The sequence below is a fragment of the Pongo abelii genome, chromosome 6 (genome assembly GCF_028885655.2).
Source record: "Pongo abelii isolate AG06213 chromosome 6, NHGRI_mPonAbe1-v2.0_pri, whole genome shotgun sequence".
Lineage (NCBI taxonomy): Eukaryota > Metazoa > Chordata > Mammalia > Primates > Hominidae > Pongo > Pongo abelii.
Genome location: NC_071991.2, coordinates 154,615,737 through 154,637,500, shown reverse-complemented (window position 1 = coordinate 154,637,500; position 21,764 = coordinate 154,615,737). Strand labels below are relative to the sequence as shown.

Below are 21,764 nucleotides of genomic sequence, written 5' to 3'. Positions count from 1 at the left end.
AAAGCCCCTCTCTACCCTCCCGGCTCCCGGCCCAGCGGGCTTGACCTTCCCTCCCCTGGGCGTGCCGCTCCCCTCCTCCCGGGCTGCAGCTCCGGGGGCCCAGATGCGCCCAGGCGCCGGGAGTGGGCCACCTGTTCCGCCGGGTAATTATTTTAATGTAAGGGGCCCAGAGTCACCGGGTTCTCGCCTCTAGCAGCGACAGAAGGCGGCGGGGCTGAGGAACCTTCTCCAGCCTTTCAATGGAATTTCCCAGATGGGCCGAGGGGAAGCCGGGGCGGGTCACCAGGGGCCCTTTAACGAGTTCATTAGCCAAATTATCTTGCCCGCAGCACAGGGCCCCGGAGACTGCGGGGAGGGTGGGATCAGAGGGCTGGAGGGTCTTTCTCCCTCCCACCTCAGTCTCTGTAGAAACAGGGGAGAGGGGCCTGTGTGCAGAAGACAAGAGAAAAGACCCAGCCGGCCCAGCTGTTGCAAGAAAGGATCCCAGTGTGCGTTTCTGCTGCAAACACTACACTCCCTGCCCGGTCAAAGGCCAAGTGGGAAAATAAATTACTAGAATCATGCAACAAGGAGGTTATAATATAATAACTAATGTCATCAACCCCGATTACGGACGCAGCCCTGGTCTACCGGGCTTGCAGTCAGAGCCGGTGGCACCCTTCATGCCTGGGTCCTCAGCCGGTTGCCCCTCGGTGAGGCAGAGGGCGGCCCATGCTGCTCCCAGGTGTGGTGTAAGAACTAGCTGAGGCTGCAGGAGAAGGCCGCTGAAACCCCCGAGCATCTGGGGCCTCCTGGCAGGGATGGGCACTCTAGTGGCTTGGGAACTGTCCAGAGTCCATCTTAAATCCGCCCCCACCGCATACACCCCTACTCTGTGTGTGATGGTGGTTTCTCCGTGTCCACATTCTCTCTGGTAAAATATTCCCAGTTCAAATGGTGAGGTGGGCAGCAGGTTCTTTTTCTCAGACAGTCTTGCTCTGTGGCCCAGGCTGGAGTGCCATGGTGCAATCCTAGCTCACTGCAGCCTCACCTCTACCCCAGGGCTCAGGCGATTCTCCTGTCCCAGCTTCCCAAGTAGCTGGGACCACAGGCACGTGCCACTGCACCGGCTAAGCAGCGCGCTCTTGACAGATTAACTTCCCAACCCACTTAGAAAGCAAAGGGGAGAGGGATGGGGTGCGGGGAGAAAAGCTGCCCTGGGAAAGGGGAAGAGTAGGGAGAATGCGAGGCAAAGCAGCCAGGTCCCACCGGCATATAGAGCCCCTCCCAGGCGGGCCCCCAGCCCAGGACACGAACACTGTTGGGGGCAGGGAGGGCTCGTCAGGACTTGAATGTGTGCACCTGTGGGAAGAGGCTTAGGCAGGGTTGCAAGAGGAGAACTGGACCACAGACACCACTAGCCCATCCTAGGGAATCCTCCCTCCCCCACTGCCACAGCTCTGGGAAGTGGCCTAAGAGGAGGTCTCTCTCTCTCTCTCTCTCTCTCTCTCTCTCTCTCTCTCTCTCTCTCTCTCTCTCTTTCAGCCGCCAGCAGCTGCAGCTTTTGCCACCTCAGCAACTACTAAATAGACCAATTAGCGCAGACATCCTGCCATTATCGAACATGGACTTGGACATTAGTGCGCCACTATTCAGCCATAATTTCGAGTCAGAACGCGCTAAAAAATTCACACACTGAAGCATTCAAATGTCCCTGAGCCACATCTGTGTGTGTATTTGTGCTTCTTCCCTGTGTGTTTCACCCACCCAGCAGCCCGCAGGGCAGTAGTTACCATCCAGGCACGATGGATGCCACCTTCTTTGACTCTGTCGAGTTGTATGTTGTCTGCCTTGTTCCCGGGTTGCAGAGCTGCCGGTATCTGTCAGTGTAACTCTCTCCTCCTCCCGCTAGGGTGGGTGGGGGGAACAGGTGGGTTCTAAAGGGGTGCCTGGGCGCCCAGGCCAATGCCACCAGAGAGCAGTGTGGAGCCTTTGGAAAGAGTGTTGATTCCAAAACACATTTTCCATGGAGGCTGGAGGCTGGGCTCTGGTAAAGCATGCAGGCAGTGCTCTCAGCCTTGCCGTAAAGATCTCCTCTTTGCAAGACTCACGTAGCACTGTGGCCTGCAGGCTGGTGTCTATCTGGAGGGTAGTTCTGCTGCAGCATTCTGGGAAAAGTCCAGCTTATGCATGTGTTTGGTGGCTACCTTGTTTCTGCCAACAGTCTGCAGAGGGCCCTGCGTGAATCTGGAATAAAATAAAACAAAATAAAATGTTTGTAGTAAAGAAAAAAAGACTCCAGAGAAGGCTTTCATTTCTGTGGAGGGTTGTTATTCCCTCAAAACAATGAAAGGGGCTCAAAGGAGCCTCCCTTCCCTCCCAAGGTTTGTTTCTCTTTATGACACAAGAAGCTTCGAAGAGGCTGGAAAGGATTTCACCTTGTGTGAGAAGGAGACGTGGGCCAGGCCTGTCCCTTCCCTTCAGGGTCTGGGGAAGCTGGGAGGCTGCCCAAGGTCTGGAAGGAAGCAGAGATTTTTGTCTCTGGAGGAAATTTCCAAAAATAGAAGGCCCCTGGTCACTGAATTTGACTAATTTAAATCTGTGGCATCTCCCTAACTTCTCGCCAAGCCACCTGGTAGGGGCTGGTTGTTTGCAGCCAGGGCTGGGGTCACAGGAGAGGGTCAAGCCAGTGACTCAGGGTGTTCTGGGGGGGCTCACATTGCCAGTGCAGCCTGGGTGGTGCTGGCCATGAGAGAAGAGTCGGGGTGAGGGTGCCCTCTAAAATGGCAGCAGGAAATCCAGGTTGCAGGGAGAGGCTGAGGAGGAGGGGCTGAGGGAGAAAACCCATAGAGCGGAGCACACAGCAGACCTGGGCCCACCTCAGGCCCTGCCTTGGTTTGAGGGTTTGAGCTGCAGATCTTTGGGTTGCTAATCCTGAGCCCACCCTTTCCAGACTCCTTTAAGGCCCAGCTCCCAGGGTCAGCAGATCAAAGGACAGCACTAATGACTTGATGCCTTTGGTCCCCATGGCTCTGAAGGGGCTGGGGTTGGTGGGGGGACCTGAGCAGATGCTCCCAGCTCCGGTGAGCCTGGGCCCTCTCCGCAGATCCTCCTTCCCTCTGAGCTCCAGGAAGGAGGTCGGAGCATCTCCCAGCAGTTCCTGCTCTGACCCTCCGGGCTCCCACTCCAGCCTAACTAAGCTACTTCCTGCGCCAGGGACAAGTCCCATCTCAAACTTGTGCTTAGGTCCCTCCGGCCAGTTACACAGCATCTTCATGCCTGTTTCCTGAAGAAAGCCTTGACAGTTTACACTGAAATGGAACTGCGTGAGTCCCCGAAGACCACATGGCTTCAGCAGGACAGGACTAATGTGCCCGGGCTCCTCTGCAGCCAAGTCCTCTCTGTTGGCCCTGGGCTTCAGTTTTGGAAACGCAAGATCTGCCCCCTGCTTCAGCCACCCAGTGCCCTTCCAGGCAACTGCTCCATTTCACATGGAAATGGAATTTATCTAAATGATAAATAAATGCATGATACCATGATACCTGCCTCGCATCTTGTGAATATGTGAATGTACAGGTTTTTTCCTCAGTCCTCACGGGTTCCCAGTTGTGTGTGTAAGTCCAGATGTAAATACACACAGACTACAACGGCGTTTTCTTTTGTGATGGTTTGTAGAAATCACCATCTCCTTCCCAAGTAGTGGAAGGAAGGGCAGCTGCAGGAACTCTTCAGTTCTTTAACAAGAGGCCTGTAGAAAGCAGGCACCCGCGTTGGGCAGGGAGGAGCTGTGGTGGGAGCCAGCTGATTAGGGTGCACCAGGCCCTCTCTGCCTGTCTTAAACCAAGAGCTCTAGGGAGAACTCTCCAGGGCTGACTTCTGTCCCTGGGGCCGCTGGAGAGAAAACTCACCTGGAGACTCAGGTTTGGTAGCACTACTAGGATCAGACCTTTGATCTCTCTTTGTGGCCCTTCCCAAGACCCAAGCCCAGCTCCAGACTGCCCCAAAGCCAGCTGGGCTGGATCAATACAGATACTGGGAACAGGAAGAGACCCAGCAGGCTCCGCCTCACACATTGTAAACCACACAAAGATCCACACTTCCCAGATAGCTCCCTCTCTCCCCCACACCTGCCTCTCTCCATGCAGCTTTACAGAGAACCTCATTTTTATATTAATGCATTCTTAAATATAAGCAGAACATCTGATCATTTTAAGGCCCTGTGGCTCCTTAGAGTCCATTTGGTCCAACTCCTGCTTCTGTAGACAAAGAAACAAATCCATCAAGATAAGGAGCTTCAGACTCCTGAAATGGCACCTCAGCTAGAGGGGCGGTCCGGACAGGACGCAGGGCTGCTATGCTAGGCCTCCTCAGACAGCCTTGCACAGCCCCACAGGTGGTACAGAAACCTGAAGGACCTGCACACATGTTGTCCTGTCTGTGTTTTCAGGGAGGTGTCCTCAGCAGGTCTCAGGCAGAATAGAAACATGAGACAGGGTGTGAAGGGGTTTTGGACCATGGTTATTGCAGAACAAAAAGGGGTGAAATTAATTCCTCTAGGAGTTAAAAAAAAAAGCCAGAAAACACCAACTGTGATTTTGTTGACGGAGATGGCTGATGTCATGAGTCTAGACTACACACCCCATCACCAACTAAAATCACCCTGGCAGTGTGTATTTTTGGTTGGAGAGAGGAACAGCATCTTCTCCAAGGTCCATCCTGAGAGATTTCTTCTGCAGCCACTCCCTTCCCCCAGCTTCCTAAATCATTGACCTCAGGACCAAGAAATCTGCCCCCAGCGGATGGGGGTGATGAGAAGAGAAAGGCAAGTCAGTCTTGGCGCCAAACCCCTGGAGGAGGAGGAGGCCAAGGCTGTGTTCTCTACCCTGGGGAGGCAGAGTCACAGCCAGGGCTTCCTGCCTGGGACAGGTGGCTAAGAATCTCTGGTCTCCTTTACAATCCTTCCCTCCCCAAAAAGGAACAGATGGGATGGGGACTCAGGGCTTAGGTGTACCTGAGAGCTTTGAGGGCAGCAGGGTGGGAACAGTGTGGCCTCTGCAATCAGACCAGGTCCCACTCCCAGCTCTAAGGCCAAACTGTCTGCTGGGAACAAGGATCCCAAACTCTCTGAACTTGTACTCTAGAAAATGGAGATGATAGGCCGGGCGCAGTCGCTCATGCCTGTAATCCCACCACTTTGGGAGGCCGAACTGGGTGGATCACCTGAGGTCGGGAGTTCGAGACCAGCCTGACCAACATGGTGAAACCCCATCTCCACTAAAAATACAAAAAAAAAAAAAGAAAGAAAGAAAAGAAAAGAAAATGGAGATGATAAAAATCTTCCTTCTAGTGTCACAGTGAAGATTAAGGATAAGAATTGTAGAAAGCTCATAGTGCATAGTAGGTGTTCAAGAAATGCAAGTGTTTCCCTCTCTCCAGTTAGAGGCAGAACTGCATTTTTGTCACCCCAGAGACATCTAAAGGCACGACAAACTCCATGTGAATGCTTGGGATTTCTTTTTACCAGTGGTCGGCTCCGCAAAGCCAGATCACATTTACTCCAAGTTGCTGTTACTCATCCATTGCCATCCTCCTCACCTTCCAACCAGTCCTGCGCATCTGGGAACTACCCAGTGTTATAATGAAAACGATACCACTCATGCCAACAGAGTCACTGTCATCAACTCTCGCCTAGGTAAAAAGCCTTTGAGGAGAAGTGGCAAGGTCTCTATATTTGCCTTTTTAAAAATCCCTCTTATAGCAACCTGGCCTGCTAATTTTGAAGTTTACCTGGCACTGAGTTTCTCTTTGGCTCTCTCCCCTCTCCACAGCCCCTTCCGGTCCTTTATTCACCTCTCACCTGCATAGGAAGCCCTGGAACCTGGAACTCCCTCCTGGTTCTCACGCTTGCTGGGGAAGATAACTAGGTCTAATGGCGCTATTGACAAAGCCTGGTGTTGATGCCGCTTGACTTCCCGACCCCTGTGTTGATTCTTTCAGCTTCAAAAACGCCCTTGGAAGTGGTTTTACTGTAAATATTTGAAGTGTGCGTGTGGGGGAGGGGGTGAGACCTGGATGCTCACTCCGTGCCTCGCTCACTCACGGGAAGCCCTTTCCTCTCCACTTCCCAGGAGGCCCCGGCAGCACGAGAGAGATAGCCTTTCCCCGCTCCTGCTCGGGGACTGGCCCGGGGTCGCAGCGGCAGGGCTTCCGAAGGATGCCGGGCCCTACGGGCTTTTCAGGGCCGAGGTGTGTGGGCCTCGACTCCCGCAAGCCCACGGGCATCCCTCGGCAGCGAGGAAGAGCTTTGTCACCGAGGACCCGCTCCACTGAGCAGGCACGTGGGCGACGTCTGCAAGCCGACTTGGGTTCTGCAGGCCAGAGCGCCCAGATCTACCGTCTCCGCCTTGACTGGGGCAGGGGCTCCCAGAGAGGATTCGTGGAGGCCAAACTCACACTCACATGCGCGTTTACACCCCCACGCCCCCGCACACACACCTGAAAATGCAGGGCCTTTCCAGAGCACATAAGGTTCGACCTGCAGAGCTTTGGTCACCGGGACAAAACCCTCCCCTGCTGCGCCCTGGAGACCCGGGAGCAGGGAGGGCTTGGGAAACACCACAGTCTTCAGTGCGCTGCCGTCGCCTCGCAGAGCAGCCAGGTCTGCGCAGCGTGGGCGCTCAGAAGCGTGGAACCACCGCGCTCCGCAAGGCAGACGTGGACCCACTCCAGCGCCGACAAGGAGGCCAGAGAGGACGCGCGCAGCTGGCTCCGGGGACCAACCAAGTCCGGAGGGGGCCAGGTGTCTTGGGAGCGGGTCTTGGGCCGCCGCGGGGCTCTCCAGGGGCCCGGGGGTTGCCAGTGCCAGCTGTCCGCCTCTGCACCCAGCGGAGGGCGGGCAGAGGCCCCAGGTTGAGCCTCGGAGTATCCACTCCCCGGCGGTGTCCCCGCCCGCCAGCGCCGCGCAACAGTCCGGGCTGCTTAGGACCTCGCGGCGCGGGGGCGGGGCGGCGGGCGGTCGGGACGGTGACAGGTGCACCCCTTGGCCAATGGCGGAGCCCGCGGCCCTCCCCGGGCCCCCGCTGCGCGCGCCAATCGGAAGCCGCGCTGAGCTTCAAGTGCGCGGAGGGGCGCGGGTCCCCACCACGGCGCCAGCGGCCTCGGCGCGGTCGCCTGAGGGCTGGAGCGCAGAGAACCGGGCTCCCCGGCCCAGACGCGGGGAAGCACTCGCGTGGGAGTTTGTGCTAGCGCGGCCCGGGGCGGGGCCCGCACGGAGGAGGCGCCGGGACCATGGTCACCCTCGGCTGAGTTTCCGGCGGCGACTTTGATTATTGGCAAATAACCACCATAACAATACCGAGCCCCCGGGCTTGCACCGCACGCACTGACTCCGCGAGCCCGCACACGGCCGCGTCGCCCGCCACCGGGCCCTGAGCGCCAGCCCCAAACGAGCCGATGGAAAAATCCAAAAATTTCCGCATCGACGCCCTGCTGGCGGTGGACACCCCGCGAGCCGCCTCTGCGCAGAGCGCGCCGCTGGCCTTGGTCACGTCGCTCGCCGCCGCCGCATCTGGCACCGGAGGTGGCGGCGGCGGCGGCGGGGCGAGCGGCGGGACTAGCGGCAGCTGCAGCCCCGCGTCCTCGGAGCCGCCGGCTGCGCCCGCCGACCGCCTGCGCGCCGAGAGCCCGTCGCCGCCGCGCCTGCTGGCCGCACACTGCGCGCTGCTGCCCAAGCCGGGCTTCCTGGGCGCGGGCGGCGGCGGCGGCGGCGGCACGGGCGGCGGGCACGGGGGGCCCCACCACCACGCGCATCCGGGCGCAGCGGCCGCTGCCGCCGCCGCCGCCGCCGCCGCCGCCGCGGCCGCTGGGGGCCTGGCGCTGGGGCTGCACCCGGGGGGCGCGCAGGGCGGCGCGGGCCTCCCAGCGCAGGCGGCGCTCTACGGCCACCCGGTCTACGGCTACTCCGCGGCGGCGGCGGCGGCTGCGCTGGCGGGCCAGCACCCGGCGCTCTCCTACTCGTACCCGCAGGTGCAAGGGGCGCACCCTGCGCACCCCGCCGACCCCATCAAGCTGGGCGCCGGCACCTTCCAGCTGGACCAGTGGCTGCGCGCGTCCACCGCGGGCATGATCCTGCCTAAGATGCCCGACTTCAACTGTGAGTACCCGGCGGCCCCCGTGGATGCGCGTGGCGGGAGGGCCTCGCGCATCCTCCACCCGGCACCGCCTGCTCCTCTCTGCGCTTGGCTCCCAGCGAGCGGGGGAAGAGCTGCGAAGCCGCCTCGGCTCTGCCCGGGGCCTGGGAGGACTCGCCCGGACCCCCAGGCGAGAGACGGGCAGAGAATTATTAAAATGGCCATGCGCAGGCCTTGCCTTCTCTTCCTCTCTTAACGGGAAGGGGCAGTTGGAGGTGTGAGACTGAGATCTAATGATTAACCTGAAGGCTGCAGGAGAAGGAAGTCGCCGGGGGAAGGCGAGCCGACAGCGCCCTGAATTAGGCAGGCCCGGGAATGGGGGTCAGGGCTTATCACCGGAGAAAGGAACTTGGGCCGGGTCCCCCATTGGGGCGTTAGAGAGACCCGCGGCCCCTCCAGGGAGAGGGAGTGCTTCAGGAGCAGCAAACAAGAGAAATGGGCTTCGGAGGCCCGGGGAGGCAAGGCCAAGGCCCAGGGAACCCCCGGCTCTTACCAGGGCGCTGCCCTCCTCTGGAAGGGCGTTGGATCCGGGGTGCGATGGCCGAGGCAGGTGGCCTGGCTTGACCCAGCTATGGGGGGACTCTAAACGGTAGGTGCCTGGCCTGGAATCCCGGGCGCCCAACAAAGTAACGAATGCCCCTCCAAGGTGGGGCCGAGGGAGCCCCTGTTCCCCCGACCCCAGAGCCGCTGGGCTTCGGACAGCTTCCTCTCCATCCGGGCGGGACACTTCGCCAGAGGCCTGGTCCCCTCAGGCTTTCCTGGCACACGCGGACTCTCCGGGCTGGGGCTCTGGGGTTCTGGCTCTCCCCGCTCGCCCCATCGGGGTCAGCTACTTTTGAGTCGGGCCGAGCAGATGTATATGGCTCAACGCTTTCAGCCGCCGAACACCCAAACAAAGAGACCCCATTGTTTCTGTCTGAGTGGATTTGTTTAGACTGGGGAGATGCAGGCAGAGCAGGGGAAAAGCAAAAAAGAAAACAGAAATAAACACTCCAGAATTCAGATTCCTTTGCTGGAAGCCGTGGTTGTGACTAAACAGAGAAAATCTAGGACCCCAGAGACTGGAGAAGTCACAAGGGGGTGAGAAAAATCCCTGCAGAACGCTGTTTGCCCACAGCCGCCCCAGGCTTTCCTAGCTCAGCTCCAAGAAGGCCCCAGTGGCCACCCATCCTTCACCTGGGAGAGTCAGCCATACTGACTCTGGCTGGAAGAGGGAAAGCTGCCCCTTACCTCAGACACGTCTGCGTCCGCGAATCCCCTGCCAGCCTGGGCTTAAACCCAGGGTGCCCTCCTGGGCCTGGCTGCCGACCTAGGGCCCAGCCCTTCTGATAGAAAGCCACCAATATGACCTGCATTTCCTAGAGCCAAGGACGCTAAGTCACCCACGGAGGGGGCTGGCCAGCCCAGGGGCCCGTGGTCCTCGGCCTCCTAGGGGCGCTTTCTGGAGCTTCGTGGAGCCCAAGGTCACTCAGAAAATTTATTAAAGTGAGACACCTTGCCTATTTCTGATTCCAAATGTTGATCTAGAGTTGGCCAAATTTTAAACACAGCCAGCTTTAAGTTCAGAAGAGGAATCTGCACCTGGCAATCCAAAAGGGCAGGCATAACCGCACCAAAGACAGTGGAATGTGTTCTGAGAAGTCCTCCTCGCTGGTCACGGGGAAAACCTGTTTGGTTTCTTTAATTGGTTGTCTCTGCCCGTTGGATGGCATTTCCCAAATGGTCCCTCCGGAGCCAGTGTTTTAATTAAAGTTCTAATGTATTGTCAAGTTGGGAATTCGGGGCCTTGTTTGACTAAAGCAGGGGGCGTGGGCCATCCTCTAAAGCAAATTGCCCATCCCGGGGGACCTGAGCTCATCCAGGCCTGGGGCTGGCCTCCTTTCTTTCCTTTGCTTTCTTTCTTTTATTGTCCAACACTTGTCAGGCTCCTGGGAAATCAAGGGAAGTCTCGTTTTGAGGTCATAAAATTCTCTGTGATGTAACCGTGCGAAATTATGTAAATAAAGCCGGGCAGGCCTCCTCAAACACACAGAGAACCGGATCCTGCCTGCGCCTCTGCCTGTAATTTGCGTAATGAGAATTGTCCTGAAAAGACTTCTAGTCTCCCCAGGCCTTGCCCCTGCTGCCCGCACCCTGAGGAGGGGGCATGCCAAGAAAAACATTTGAAAGGTGGGAGGGTCCCTGATGAATACACAGACTTGGACCCTGGGTTTGGTCCTGTTCCACCCGTCCTCTCTCCCTTCCCTTCCTCCCTCCCTTCCTTCCTTCCTTCTTTCTTTCCTCCCTCCCTCTTTCCCTCTCTCCCTTCCTTCCTCTTCTTTTTCTCCTCCTCCTCCTTTTCTGTCTTAAGGAGGCAGTGCAGGGAGACCTGGAACAGCAGGACCAGCTCTTCCCAGACCTGTTTGGATCTGAGCCTGAATCTCTAGGAAGGCGCAGTGAGGAGAGGGGGGGAGATTTGGTTCTCACCACTCACTGCTCCTTTATTTTATTTATTTTTTATTTATTGAGAGATGGGGTCTTGCTGTGTCGCCCATGGTGCATTGCAGGGGTGCAGTCTCGCTCACTGCAGCCTTGAACTCTGGGCTTCCCGGAACCTCCCTTCCTGGCCCCGGACTGGCCTCACTTCTCCTCTTGCCTCTGGGTCAATCCACTGCTACCAAAGCCGGCTCCTGTGGAGAGGAAGCCTCCTGCGATGGGCCCTGTTTAACAGGGACACTGAGACGTCTCCCAACTACCCATTTCCACTTGGTGGTCCTGAGTCCGCGTTCCTTGGGGAGTGGGCGCTGATAGTGAGGGAACAGCCCCGCCCTCTGCAGGGCCAGGCCTTGGCCCTGGGGCCTTGGGGCTAGTGGTACCAGCAGCAACGGGAGGGGCTGGGGCGAGGACCGGAGCCGGCTGCGGGCCTCACTGCCCTTTGGTCCCCAGCCCAGGCGCAGTCGAACCTCCTGGGGAAGTGCCGCCGGCCGCGCACCGCCTTCACCAGCCAGCAGCTGCTGGAGCTGGAGCACCAGTTCAAGCTCAACAAGTACCTGTCGCGGCCCAAGCGCTTCGAGGTGGCCACCTCGCTCATGCTCACCGAGACCCAGGTGCGCGCCCTCCCCGCCCCCGACGCATCCCGGCCTCCCAGGGGACACTGTTACCTTTGCACTTGTGACCCACGGTTGGTCTGAGGCATCTGGCGCTGCGCCTCGACGCTTCAGACGGCGGGCGCACGGGTTCATCTAAGGAGCCCAGAGCGCCGATTCAGTAGCTTCGGGTGGGGCCCAAGAATCAGCACTTAACCACCCCTCCTTTCATTCTGAAGAAGGTGATCCCCAGGCCGCATTCGAGAAATTTTGTTCCAGAAAGAGAGGAGGGAACATCCTGAGATTTACCGCTACGCAGCCAGCTGCCCTGACCCTTCCTCCGCAGACGGAGGGCGCGGGTAGAAAAGTACCCGGCCTGGGTCGTTGGGGACATAGTCCTAGCTCCCACGGAGCTGCAGCCCAGCTCTGGGGTTTGCTGCTGAGTTGGGGGTCGGGGGGAGGAGGAAGCTACGAGCCCCCTCCCCATTCCGCTTCTAAGTCGTCTCACCCTGAGGCCATTCCAGGGCCGACCCGCTGGGGCCCGGGCGCGCGCGGCCGGGGGACTCCGGGGACAGGAAGCCCTGGGGTGGCGGTGGCCGGTTTCTCACGCCCGCTTGTGCCCGCAGGTGAAGATTTGGTTCCAGAACCGGCGGATGAAATGGAAACGCAGCAAAAAGGCCAAAGAGCAGGCGGCGCAGGAAGCGGAGAAACAGAAGGGCGGCGGCGGGGGCTCGGGGAAGGGAGGCGCGGAGGAGCCGGGCGCGGAGGAGCTGCTGGGGCCGCCCGCGCCCGGCAACAAGGGCAGCGAACGCCGCCTGCGGGACTTGAGGGACAGTGACCCCGAGGAGGACGAGGACGAGGACGACGAGGACCATTTTCCCTACAGCAACGGCGCCAGCGTCCACGCCGCCTCCTCCGACTGCTCCTCGGAGGACGACTCGCCGCCCCCGCGGCCCGGCCACCAGCCCGCGCCCCAGTAGGAGCCCCGCGGCCCAGCAGGTGCGGCGCGCACGGAGCGCCCCGGCCGGCGGCTTCTCCCTTCTCTCTTCTGAGAGCAGGCTCTGCCGCCGCCCCATGGACCCCTCGCCCAGGCCGGGGCTGGAGGGATTCGGCCGCGGCCTCTGGTCCTGGGCGCTTCCCTTTTAAGCAAGGGCGCCTCACCTGCTCTTCAAGAAACAGCGAGAGGGAGACCCAGGGGGCTGAAACTTGAACTCTGGTTCTTTTAAAATTAATTTTGGTTGGTGTTGGGGGAGGCGCGAGTGCGTGTGAGAAGAACCGACCCACTCCCCGCAAGGGGAAGCCTCCCATCTCCCCTTTCCCTGCGTCCGAGAAGGCGGAAACCCACAGTGTTACCTGACTTCTGAAACTTGAAACCGCCTCTGGAGCCGCCATTCTGCAGAGTATTTGGAAAAAGAAAAAAGGGTTTATGCTTACGTCTCTGGGGTCGGGGGGATTATGTCACGAGCGTTCAAACTGCTGGAAATCTCAAAACTGTACTGTCTTTATTTTTGTATATTGTATTTATATATAAAAAGAAATGTCTACGTATGCATGCTAAATTATTATTTAGCTTCTCCCATCGCCCACGATGGAATGTAAAATAAACTGGTTTTGTACTGCGTCAGCGTGCACGCGTTTTGGGGGATTATGCCCGCGGCATTACAGTTTGCTTGTAGAAATGATGGGGAGGGTGTCTACTCGGCGGTTGGCAGCTGAGGGTGAAAATCGGAGTCTCAAGTGGGTGTCAGGACCACCTCCGCGCCTGCTGCTGGGGAGTCGCAATGTGAAGTGTTGGCAAAAATACCTGTGTCCAGGTGTGAGCGCATGCCCGGCTGCCTGGTGCACACCTGTCCCGGGACACGTGCCCCTCGGAAGCGGAGCTGTGGACTCTATTTATTTTCCTATTTCCTTGCTAGCTCTTGCTTCGCTGGCGCTCCAGAAGCGGAAATACGCTATTTGGACGTTTCAGAAAATAAGCTTCAAACGACTAGGAGTTAGTAGCATGTGGGGTCCCTGCGACCTCAGGCGCTACTGAGGCATATTTCCCGGAAAGCACCGAATTGCGCGGTGCTTCTCTCTCTCCTCGACCCCGGCCCTCTTTGTTAGCAGAACCTTCCTTGGCTGGCCAAGATCGGTCTTCTTGGCTCTGTGCAAACACGTCCGCGAGGACAGCGGCGGACTGCAGCGGCGCTCCACACCGCGGCTGCAGCGGCTCAGGGTTAATCAGCCTCTGCAGCGCGCGCCATCAATCACCGCAGCCAGGCCCAGCGCCATGTGCTTCACACATGCGGGCTCAGCTCGCGCTCTTGCCCGCCCAGGAGCGCAGGCCCGCGGCCCACCCAGCCCGGCGCGACTCCCGGCCCCCTTCCCCCATCGATGACCCAGTGGCCTCTCCTGGCCCCGGAGGAGACGGGCGACGGGGACGCCGCACCTGTCCCCTCTCCCGGGCCTTCCTCCTTCCTTCTGTTTGTCACTTTCTCAGCAGCACCTGCGTGTGCCCTTCTCCTCCCTCCTCCCCTCCCCTCCTCCCAGCTGATAAAATGAGTTCAGAAGGGCCTGGCGTTTCATTTGGGTGATTACCGCGGGGCGAGCGCAGCCACTCCTGCCTCAGGGCGCGGGGAGATTAATATCCTCTCTGGCAACTCATTATCACCCCGGGCCCCTTCCATAAAATCAACCTCATCCAAGGCCGGGGCGCGGCTGCTGGGAGTCCAGGCTGAAGCAGCTGCTGGGCGCTGGCGCAGGGGCCGGGCCTCCGCCGCCTGGGGTCCAAAGGTGTTTGGAGGAACTGGGAGAGGGTTTGCCACTGGTCGAGGAGGCAGAGTGCCCAGAGAAAGAGGGTGGGAAAACCAGAGGGAAGGGGGGAAGACAGATGCTTTTTTTTTAAATCTGCAATCCGTACATTTCTTTTTAATTTCTAACACATTGGTGAGGTTCAGCCTGCAGCAATCTCTCCCCCAGCTGGCCCCACATCTGGGGATTATTTTCCCCTTGGGCTCAGCCGGCCCAGCCTCAGCGCCCTCACCAACACTGGGCAGCCAGGGAAGAGTGGCGGCTCGGCTCGGAGCTGGGGTGCCCCAGGCCTCCGCGGAGGGTCTGTCCCTCTACCCCCAGGGGACAGGCGCTTCCTCTGGGACGCGGGGAAGAGCGACATCAAAGGAAGACGCTGTTAATAGGGCCGCCCCTCCCCCGTCCTGCAGCAGAGCCAGGCCCCGGACCTGCGCCGGCCCCTGCGCCTCCAGCAGGCCGCTCAATCGCCGCGGAATTTATCTCGCTAATAAATTTAATGATCAATTCGTTCTTGTCACAGTAGCTCTTCCCCAAATCAATTATAGCAAATTTAAATATAATCACTGGCTCGTCCTCATCCACTCCGGGCACGGTGAACAATTCATTCTGCCTAATGAACGGTCTCGAGGCCCGGCTCTGCCCGCCTTGCGGGCGCGACCTCCACCCCTGGGCGCCGCGCTCGGGGTCGCTGACTCGGCTCGGCCTGGGGCGGTGGTCCCTCGGGGCCCAGGCCTCCAATCGCACCTGAGCCGCCAGCTGACCCCGCGCATGGGGAGAAAGTCTTTGCAGCCCTCAAGAATCCAGTTCTCAGGACCTGAAGCCAGGTCTACGCAGGGGGACCCCGGAGGGAGCTGAGGCGGTGTTTTCAGACAGGCCCAGGCTTCCCCCACGGGACATTTCTGCTGTCCTCTAGCTGTCCCGGAGGCCTGTGGATCTCACTGCCTTAAAGAGAAGCGAAGGTACGCGGGGGAAGACCCCCGCGGCGGCCGTCACTGCGACCCGGGGCGCTGGGTCCTCATGGAGGGGCCCCACGCAAAGCTGACCCTGTCCCCTGGAACCCAGCCTGGCCTCCCTGCCCTACCGAGGCCCCCACCTCTTGGCCACCGTTTTCTTTGCTCCGATGTGGGTTCTCCTCCATTCTTAGAAAGGGGCGCCTTGCTGTGGGCGAATTCTGCCGGGCGTGCAAACGCATGTGGAGGAAGCCTTTTTTGTGACGGGAGAAAACAGTTCACACACGCCCCCCAGAGGGAGGCCCAGGGGGCTCCTTTCCAGCCCCTCCTGGAGCTCCGGCTGCCAGGTGAGAGGCAGCCAGGAGACCCCGGTTAATCCCTGGTGTCAGGGAGTAAAGAAACAGCTCGAATGGAGAGGAGGTGGACCTGTCCCTTCCCCCATCCAGTGACTTTCCTTCTTTGATACTGAACGCAAGGCAACCAAAGCAAAAATAGACAAATGGACCGCATCAAACTGAAAAACGTAAGCGCCACAAAGGACGATCAACAAGAGTGAAAGGCAACCTGGGGATGGGAGACATCATCTGCAAAACGCGAATCAGGGAATGGGTTAATATCCAGATTATGTAACTCTAAGCACTCTACAACAAAACCAGATTAAATGGGCAAATGACTTGAATAGATATGACTCCAAATAAAATTTTGAAATGGCAACACACATATGAAAAGATGCTCAACAACAATAAGCATCAGGGAAATGCAAATCAGAGCCACAGATCCACCTCACACCTGTTAAGATGGCCAATATATAACAAACAAAAAGCACAGAAAATAGCAAGTGTTGGTGAGACAGTGGAGAAATTGCAGCTGTGGTCAGAATGTAACATGGCATAGCCATTATGTAAAATAATACAGAATTTCCCTCGAAAAATTAAAAATCAGGCTGGGCGAAGTGGCTTACGCCTGTAATCCCAGAGCTTTGGGAGGCCAAGGCGGGTGGATCACGAGGTCAGGAGTTCAAGACCAGCCTGGCCAAGATGGTGAAACCCCGTCTCTACTAAAAATACAACAAATTAGCCGGGCGTGGTGGCGGGCGCCTGTAGTACCAGCTGCTTGGGAGCTGGGGCAGAGAAGTGCTTGAACCCTGGAGGCGAAGGTTGCAGTGAGCCGAGAACGTGCCATTGCACTCCAGCCTGGGCGACAGGGCTCAAAAAACAAAACAAAACAAAAATCAAATTACCATATGATCCAGCAGTCTCAGTTCTGGGTATATATCCAAAAGAATTGGAAAAAACAAAAAGATCTCAAAGAGACATTTGCACACCCGAGTTCATTGCAGCACTCTTCACAATTGCCAAGAGGTGGACGCAGCCCACGTGTCCATCAACAGAGAAATGGATGAGGAAAATGTGGTACACACATACGGTGGAGCTCTATTCAGGCTTTAAAAAGAAGAAAATCCTGTCACGTGCTACAACACCCATGAACTCTGAGGACTTTATGCTGAGTGAAATACCCAATTACAAAAGACAAACACTGGCCCTGCGTGGGGGTGCCCTCCTGCCGTCCCAGCTACTGCGGAGCCCAGGCGGAAGGATGGCTTGAGCCCAGGGGCTCCAGGATGCAGTGAGCTATGAGGGCACCATTGCACTCCAGCCTGGGCCAGTGTGAGACCTTATCTCTAAAAAAATAATAATAAATAAGCCAGCAAATCAACAAAAAGACAAATGCCGCAAGATCGTGTGAAATGTCAGTTTAGATGAGTCAAACTCTGGGAGAGCAGAATGGTGGTTGCTAGTGGTTCGGAGGCGGGTACTGGGGAGTCGGTGTTTCTTGGGGACAGAGTTTCAGTTTGGGAAGATGAGAAAGTTCTAGCATCTGTTGCATAGTGCATATAGTTAACCCTCCGGTACTAACACGTGAATGGTCACAATGATTGTAAAAATAATTTTGTTGTTTTTTCTTCCTTCCTTTTCCTCTTCCTCCGTTCTCCCTCTCCTCCCCTCCGACCCCAGCCCCTCCTTGCTGAGCCGCTCCGGAGGGGCGCCCGGGCCTGTTCCTCAGCACCTCTCAGGTTTCCGGGTTAACTGACCTGCGGCCTCCCCGTTCCCTCCCCCGCCACCGCCAGTGCAGGGCAGCGCCGAGTGCGCCCCAGGCTTGGAGGGGGCTGCCAGGCGGAACCGCCCGGGGGAGGGGAGTGCGGCGCGGAGGGGCGCTGGGACCCGCGTGGGGCGCGGCGGCGAAGGGGGCTTCCCCCAGCCCCCCGGTATCAAAGTCCTGCGGAGCGCTGTCTCCCTCCATAAAACTAATCCCGTCGGAGGTGTGACCTCCACCAGGAATGCCGCGGCGTTCCCGACCACAAGGGCAAATATGTTTTTCAGATTTGGTTTTTATGGTGGGATTAAAGTTTATTTTCCATAATAGGGCACCTAATAAAACTCCTAAGGCCGGCCGGGCCTCCAGCTGGTGGCCTGGTTTCACACTTTCACTTCGTAAATCACTTTACGACGCGCCAGGTGTGTCTCAAGCTGGACCCGACAGGAACGGGCGGCGGCCGCGGGTTTGTCCAGCGCGGGGGTCCCCGGGTTCGCGCCCCCCACCCGCTCCGCCCCCCACGCCCCGCTCCGCCCCCGGGCTCCCCCATCCGCGGCCGCAGGGGACCCTCGGGGAGGAGGCGGGCCCGGCCGAGGCTTCCTGAGGACCCCCCCGGCCCCGGGCCCGCCCCCCGGCCCCGCGCCGACCCTACATTCCGCCCGCGCACCTGGCGCCCCTCCCCGTGTACACACCGTGCGGACAATGCGCGCCCCGGGCCGGACAAAGGTGCCCCCGAGGCGGCGAGCGAGGCGGGGCGCGGTTTACCCAGCTGGGGGCAGGAACAAAGGCGCGGCCTTATCGCCCGCGGGCCGGGGCGGGCCGGGGTCAGGCCGGGGGCCGCGGGCGGGGCCTCTCCAGCCCGGGACGGGGTCGGGGGCGCTGCTCAGGCCTGGGCTCGGGGATTGCTGGGTGGGCTCGGGACGCGGTGACCCAGGGGCTCGGCCCGAGGCGTTTCACCCCCGATCGCCGCCCTGAGGGTGTCCGGGTCCGGAAGAAACTGCTGCAGTGGGCGCTGGAAGCGAAAGAACAGGGGCTCTTGGAGCCTGGAACTGCTGCTTGTGCTTCAGGCTAGAAGTGAACCCGTTTTTTTAAAAAAAAAAAAATTGATATGTATTATTGCAGATATTTTATTACTCAGAGAAGGTGGAAGAAACAGCCTGTTTTTATGACAAAGCCTGTAGTTTTGTATTTGCCTTTTGTTAACATTGCAGTTCACCTTCCCGCTTAGCAGCCTTTCTGCCAAAGAAAGAAGGAAAGGAAGGAAATGAAGGAAAGGAAGGAAAAAAAAAGCGTAAGGATCAGTTCCTGGGCAGGGGACATTGTGAGGAGCATGACAGCGCCCAGCGTCTTTTCTAGAAAGCTCGGACAGGACAGCACCTGAGAGGAGGCTCCGGCTCTGGCCCATTAAGCCTCAGGCTTAGCTGGCTCCTGCGAACTGCGTCTGTCAACGTCCCTGCTTTAGGCAGGGCCGCACCCAGGAGGCTGAGGGTTCTGGCTCTTCAGAGCGGGGGGGCCATCCCTGTAATAGGAAGCTTGCAGTGTTTCTGTAATAATAGATAACTCTGTAAAGGAAATGCAAGGTGGGGAGGGGGGTTCCTAACAGCTTTACTACATCTTATTATTATCTCTTCTTTAAATTTTAATTTTTGTGGGTACATAGTAGGTGTATATATGTGTGGGGTACATGAGATGTTTTGATATGAGAAGCAACTCTCAGTAATCACTTCATGGAGAATGGTGCACCCATCCCCTCCAGCATTTACTCTTACAAACAATCCAATTAGACTCTTAGTTATTTTTAAATGTACAGTTAAATTATTATTGACTATAGTCACTCTGCTGTGCTATCAAATACTAGGTCTTATTCATTCTTTCTATTTTTTTGTACCCATTAACCCTCCCTCCCTACCCCGCGATGTCCCCGCCACCCACCACCACTCCCTTTCCCAGCTGCTGGTAACCAGCCTTCTATCCTCTATCTCCATGAGTTCCGTGGTTTTGACTTTTAGATCCCACAAATGAGTGAGGATATGCAATACAAATTGTGTTTTTTCTTCAGTCTGCAATATGTATGTATTACCTTTTACTACCTGGTCCATTTATTCTCATGATTAACTTATTCCAGGTCTTTAGATGCACACATGTCATCAGATTAAGCGTGGGCTGACCTCCTTTGATTGTGCTTTTTGCTTTTTTGCACTTCACAGATTTCATTTTTTACAAATTGATGGCTTGTGGCAACCTTGCATAAAGCAAATTTGTCGGCGCTGTTTTTCCAACAGCATGTGCTCACTTCATGTCTGTGTCACATTTGGTAATTCTTGCAATTACCAAGAATTCTTGCAAGTATCAAATTGTTTCATTATTATTATATCTGTTATGTGATCTATGATCAGTGACCTTTGATGTCACTATTTTAATTGTTTTGAGGTCCCACAAACCTTGCCCATAGAAGATGGTGAACTTAATCGATAAATATGTGTGTGTCCTGATTGCCCTACCAACTGGCTGTCCTCCATCTCTCTCCCTCTCCTGGGGCCTCCCCGTTCCCTGAGACACAACAATATTGAAATCACGCCATGTAATAACCCTGCAATATCCCCTAAGTTCAAGTGAAAAGAAGAGTCACACATCTCTTACTTTCAGTCAAAACCTAGAAACGATTAAGCTTAGTGAGGAAGGCATGTTGAAAACTGAGACAGGCTGAAAGCTAGGCCTCTTGTGTCAATTAGCCAAGTTGTGAATGCAAAGGAAAAGTTGTTGAAGGAAATTAAAAGTGCTACCCCAGTAAACATGCAAATAATAAAACAGAAGCAGCCTGACTGCTGATATGGAGAGAGGTTTAGTGCTCTAAATAGGAGATTAAACCAGCCACAATATTCCCTAAACCACAGCCTAAACCAGGGCCAGGCCCTAACTCCAGGGGCCTTCTGGGAGGGCTGAGAGGTGAGGAAGCTGCAGAAGAGCTGGAAGCTGGCAGAGGTTGGTTCATAAGGTTGAAGGAAAGAAGCCATCTCCATAACATAAAAGTACAAGGTGAAGCAGCAAGTGCCAATGGAGAAGCTGCTGCAAGTTCTCCAGAAGATCCAGCTAAGGTATTGGATGATGGTGACTTCATACACAGGTTTTCAGTGTCGACTAAACAGCCTTCTATTGGAAGAAGATGCCAACTAAGACCTTCATAGCTGGAGAGGAGAACTCAGCACCTGGCTTCAAAGCCTCAAAGGACAGGCTGACTCTCTTGTGAGGGGCTAATGCAGCTGATGACCTTAAGTTGAAGCCAGTGCTCATTTAGCATTCCAAAAATCCTAGGGCCCTTAAGAATGATGCTAAATCTACTCTGCCTGTGCTCTGTAAATGGACCAACAAAGTCTGGGTGACAGCACATCTGTTTACAGCATGGTTCACTGAATAGTTTAAGCCCAAGTTGAGACCTACTGCTAAGAAAAAAGGCTCCTTTCAAAATATTACTGTTCATTGACAATGCACCTGGTCACCCGAGAGCTCTGATGGAGATGTACAAGGAAGTTAATGTTGTTTTCATGCCTTCTAACACAGACATGAAACATTCATTCTGCAGCCCATGGATCAAGAAGTAAATTTGACTTTCAAGTGTACTTATTTGAGAAATACATTTTGTGAGGCTATAGGTGCCATAGATAATGATTCCTCTGATGGATCTGGGTAAAGTAAATTGAAAACCTCCTGGAAAGGATTCACCATCCTAGGCGCCATTATGAACATTCATGATTCATGGGAGGAGGTCAAAATATCACAACAGGAGTTTGGAAGAAGCTGATTCCAACTTTCATGGATGACTTTGAAGGGCTCAAGACTGCAGTGGAGGAAGTGACTGCAGATGTGGTGGAAATAGCAAGAGAACTAGAACTAGACATGGATCCTGAAGATGGGACTGAGTTGCTGCAATCTCAGGATAACACATGAACCGATGAGGAGTGGCTTCTGAGGATAAGCAAAGAAAGTGGTTTATTGAGCTGGAATCTACTCTTGGTAAAGATGCTGTGAACATTGTGGAAATGACAATAAAGGATTTAGAATATTCCATAAATTTGAGGGTTTGAGAAGATTGACTCCAATGTTGGAAGAAGTTCTACTGTGGGTAAAATGCTATCAAACAGCATTGCATACTACAGAGAAATCTGGCATGAAAGGAAGAGTCAATCAATGTGACAAACTTCATTGTTGTCTTATTTTAAGAAATTACAGCCAGGCATGGCGACTCATGCCTGTAATCCCAGCACATTGGGAGGTCGAGGTGAGAGGATTGCTTGAGCCCAGGAGTTCGAGATCAGCCTGGGCAACGTATGGAGAGCCCTCTACCAAAAAATTAGTTGGGCATGGTGGCGCATGCCTGTAATCCTAGCTACTCTGGAGGCTGAGGCCAGAGGATTGCTGAAGCCCAGGAGTTCAAGGCTACAGTGAGCTATGATTGTGGTGCTGCTCTGCAGCCTGGGCAACAGAGTGAGACCCTTTATCTAACAAAAGAAAAAAGAAGGAAGGGAGGGGAACGGAGGGGAGGGGAAGGGGCAGGGGGAAAGGGAGAGGGAGGGAGGGAGGAAGGCAGATACCTTGCCACAGACACCCCAACCTTGGGCAACCACCATCTTGATCAGTCAGTAGACATCCACACTGAGGCAAGACTACCAGCAAAATCATTGCAGCTTGCTAAAGGGCCA

At 56.3% G+C, this 21,764-nt stretch overlaps 2 protein-coding genes across 2 annotated transcripts; one reads left to right on the top strand and one right to left on the bottom strand.

The window, feature by feature from the left end:
- Window positions 1-1,675: 1,675 nt before the first annotated feature.
- On the bottom strand, window positions 1,676-7,268 carry LOC129060751 (uncharacterized). The gene is made up of 3 exons (XM_054560795.1): window positions 7,249-7,268; window positions 6,475-7,088; window positions 1,676-2,226 (listed from the first exon to the last, which is right to left on the bottom strand). Exons 1-3 carry the CDS (start codon window positions 7,266-7,268, stop codon window positions 2,183-2,185), a joined length of 678 nt encoding a protein of 225 aa, XP_054416770.1. The 3' UTR covers window positions 1,676-2,182.
- On the top strand, window positions 7,129-12,854 carry MNX1 (motor neuron and pancreas homeobox 1). Its single transcript, XM_024250128.3, has 3 exons — window positions 7,129-8,131; window positions 11,094-11,254; window positions 11,860-12,854. The coding sequence occupies exons 1-3, from the start codon at window positions 7,432-7,434 to the stop codon at window positions 12,211-12,213; spliced, it is 1,215 nt and encodes a 404-aa protein (XP_024105896.1). The 5' UTR covers window positions 7,129-7,431; the 3' UTR covers window positions 12,214-12,854.
- Window positions 12,855-21,764: the final 8,910 nt, after the last annotated feature.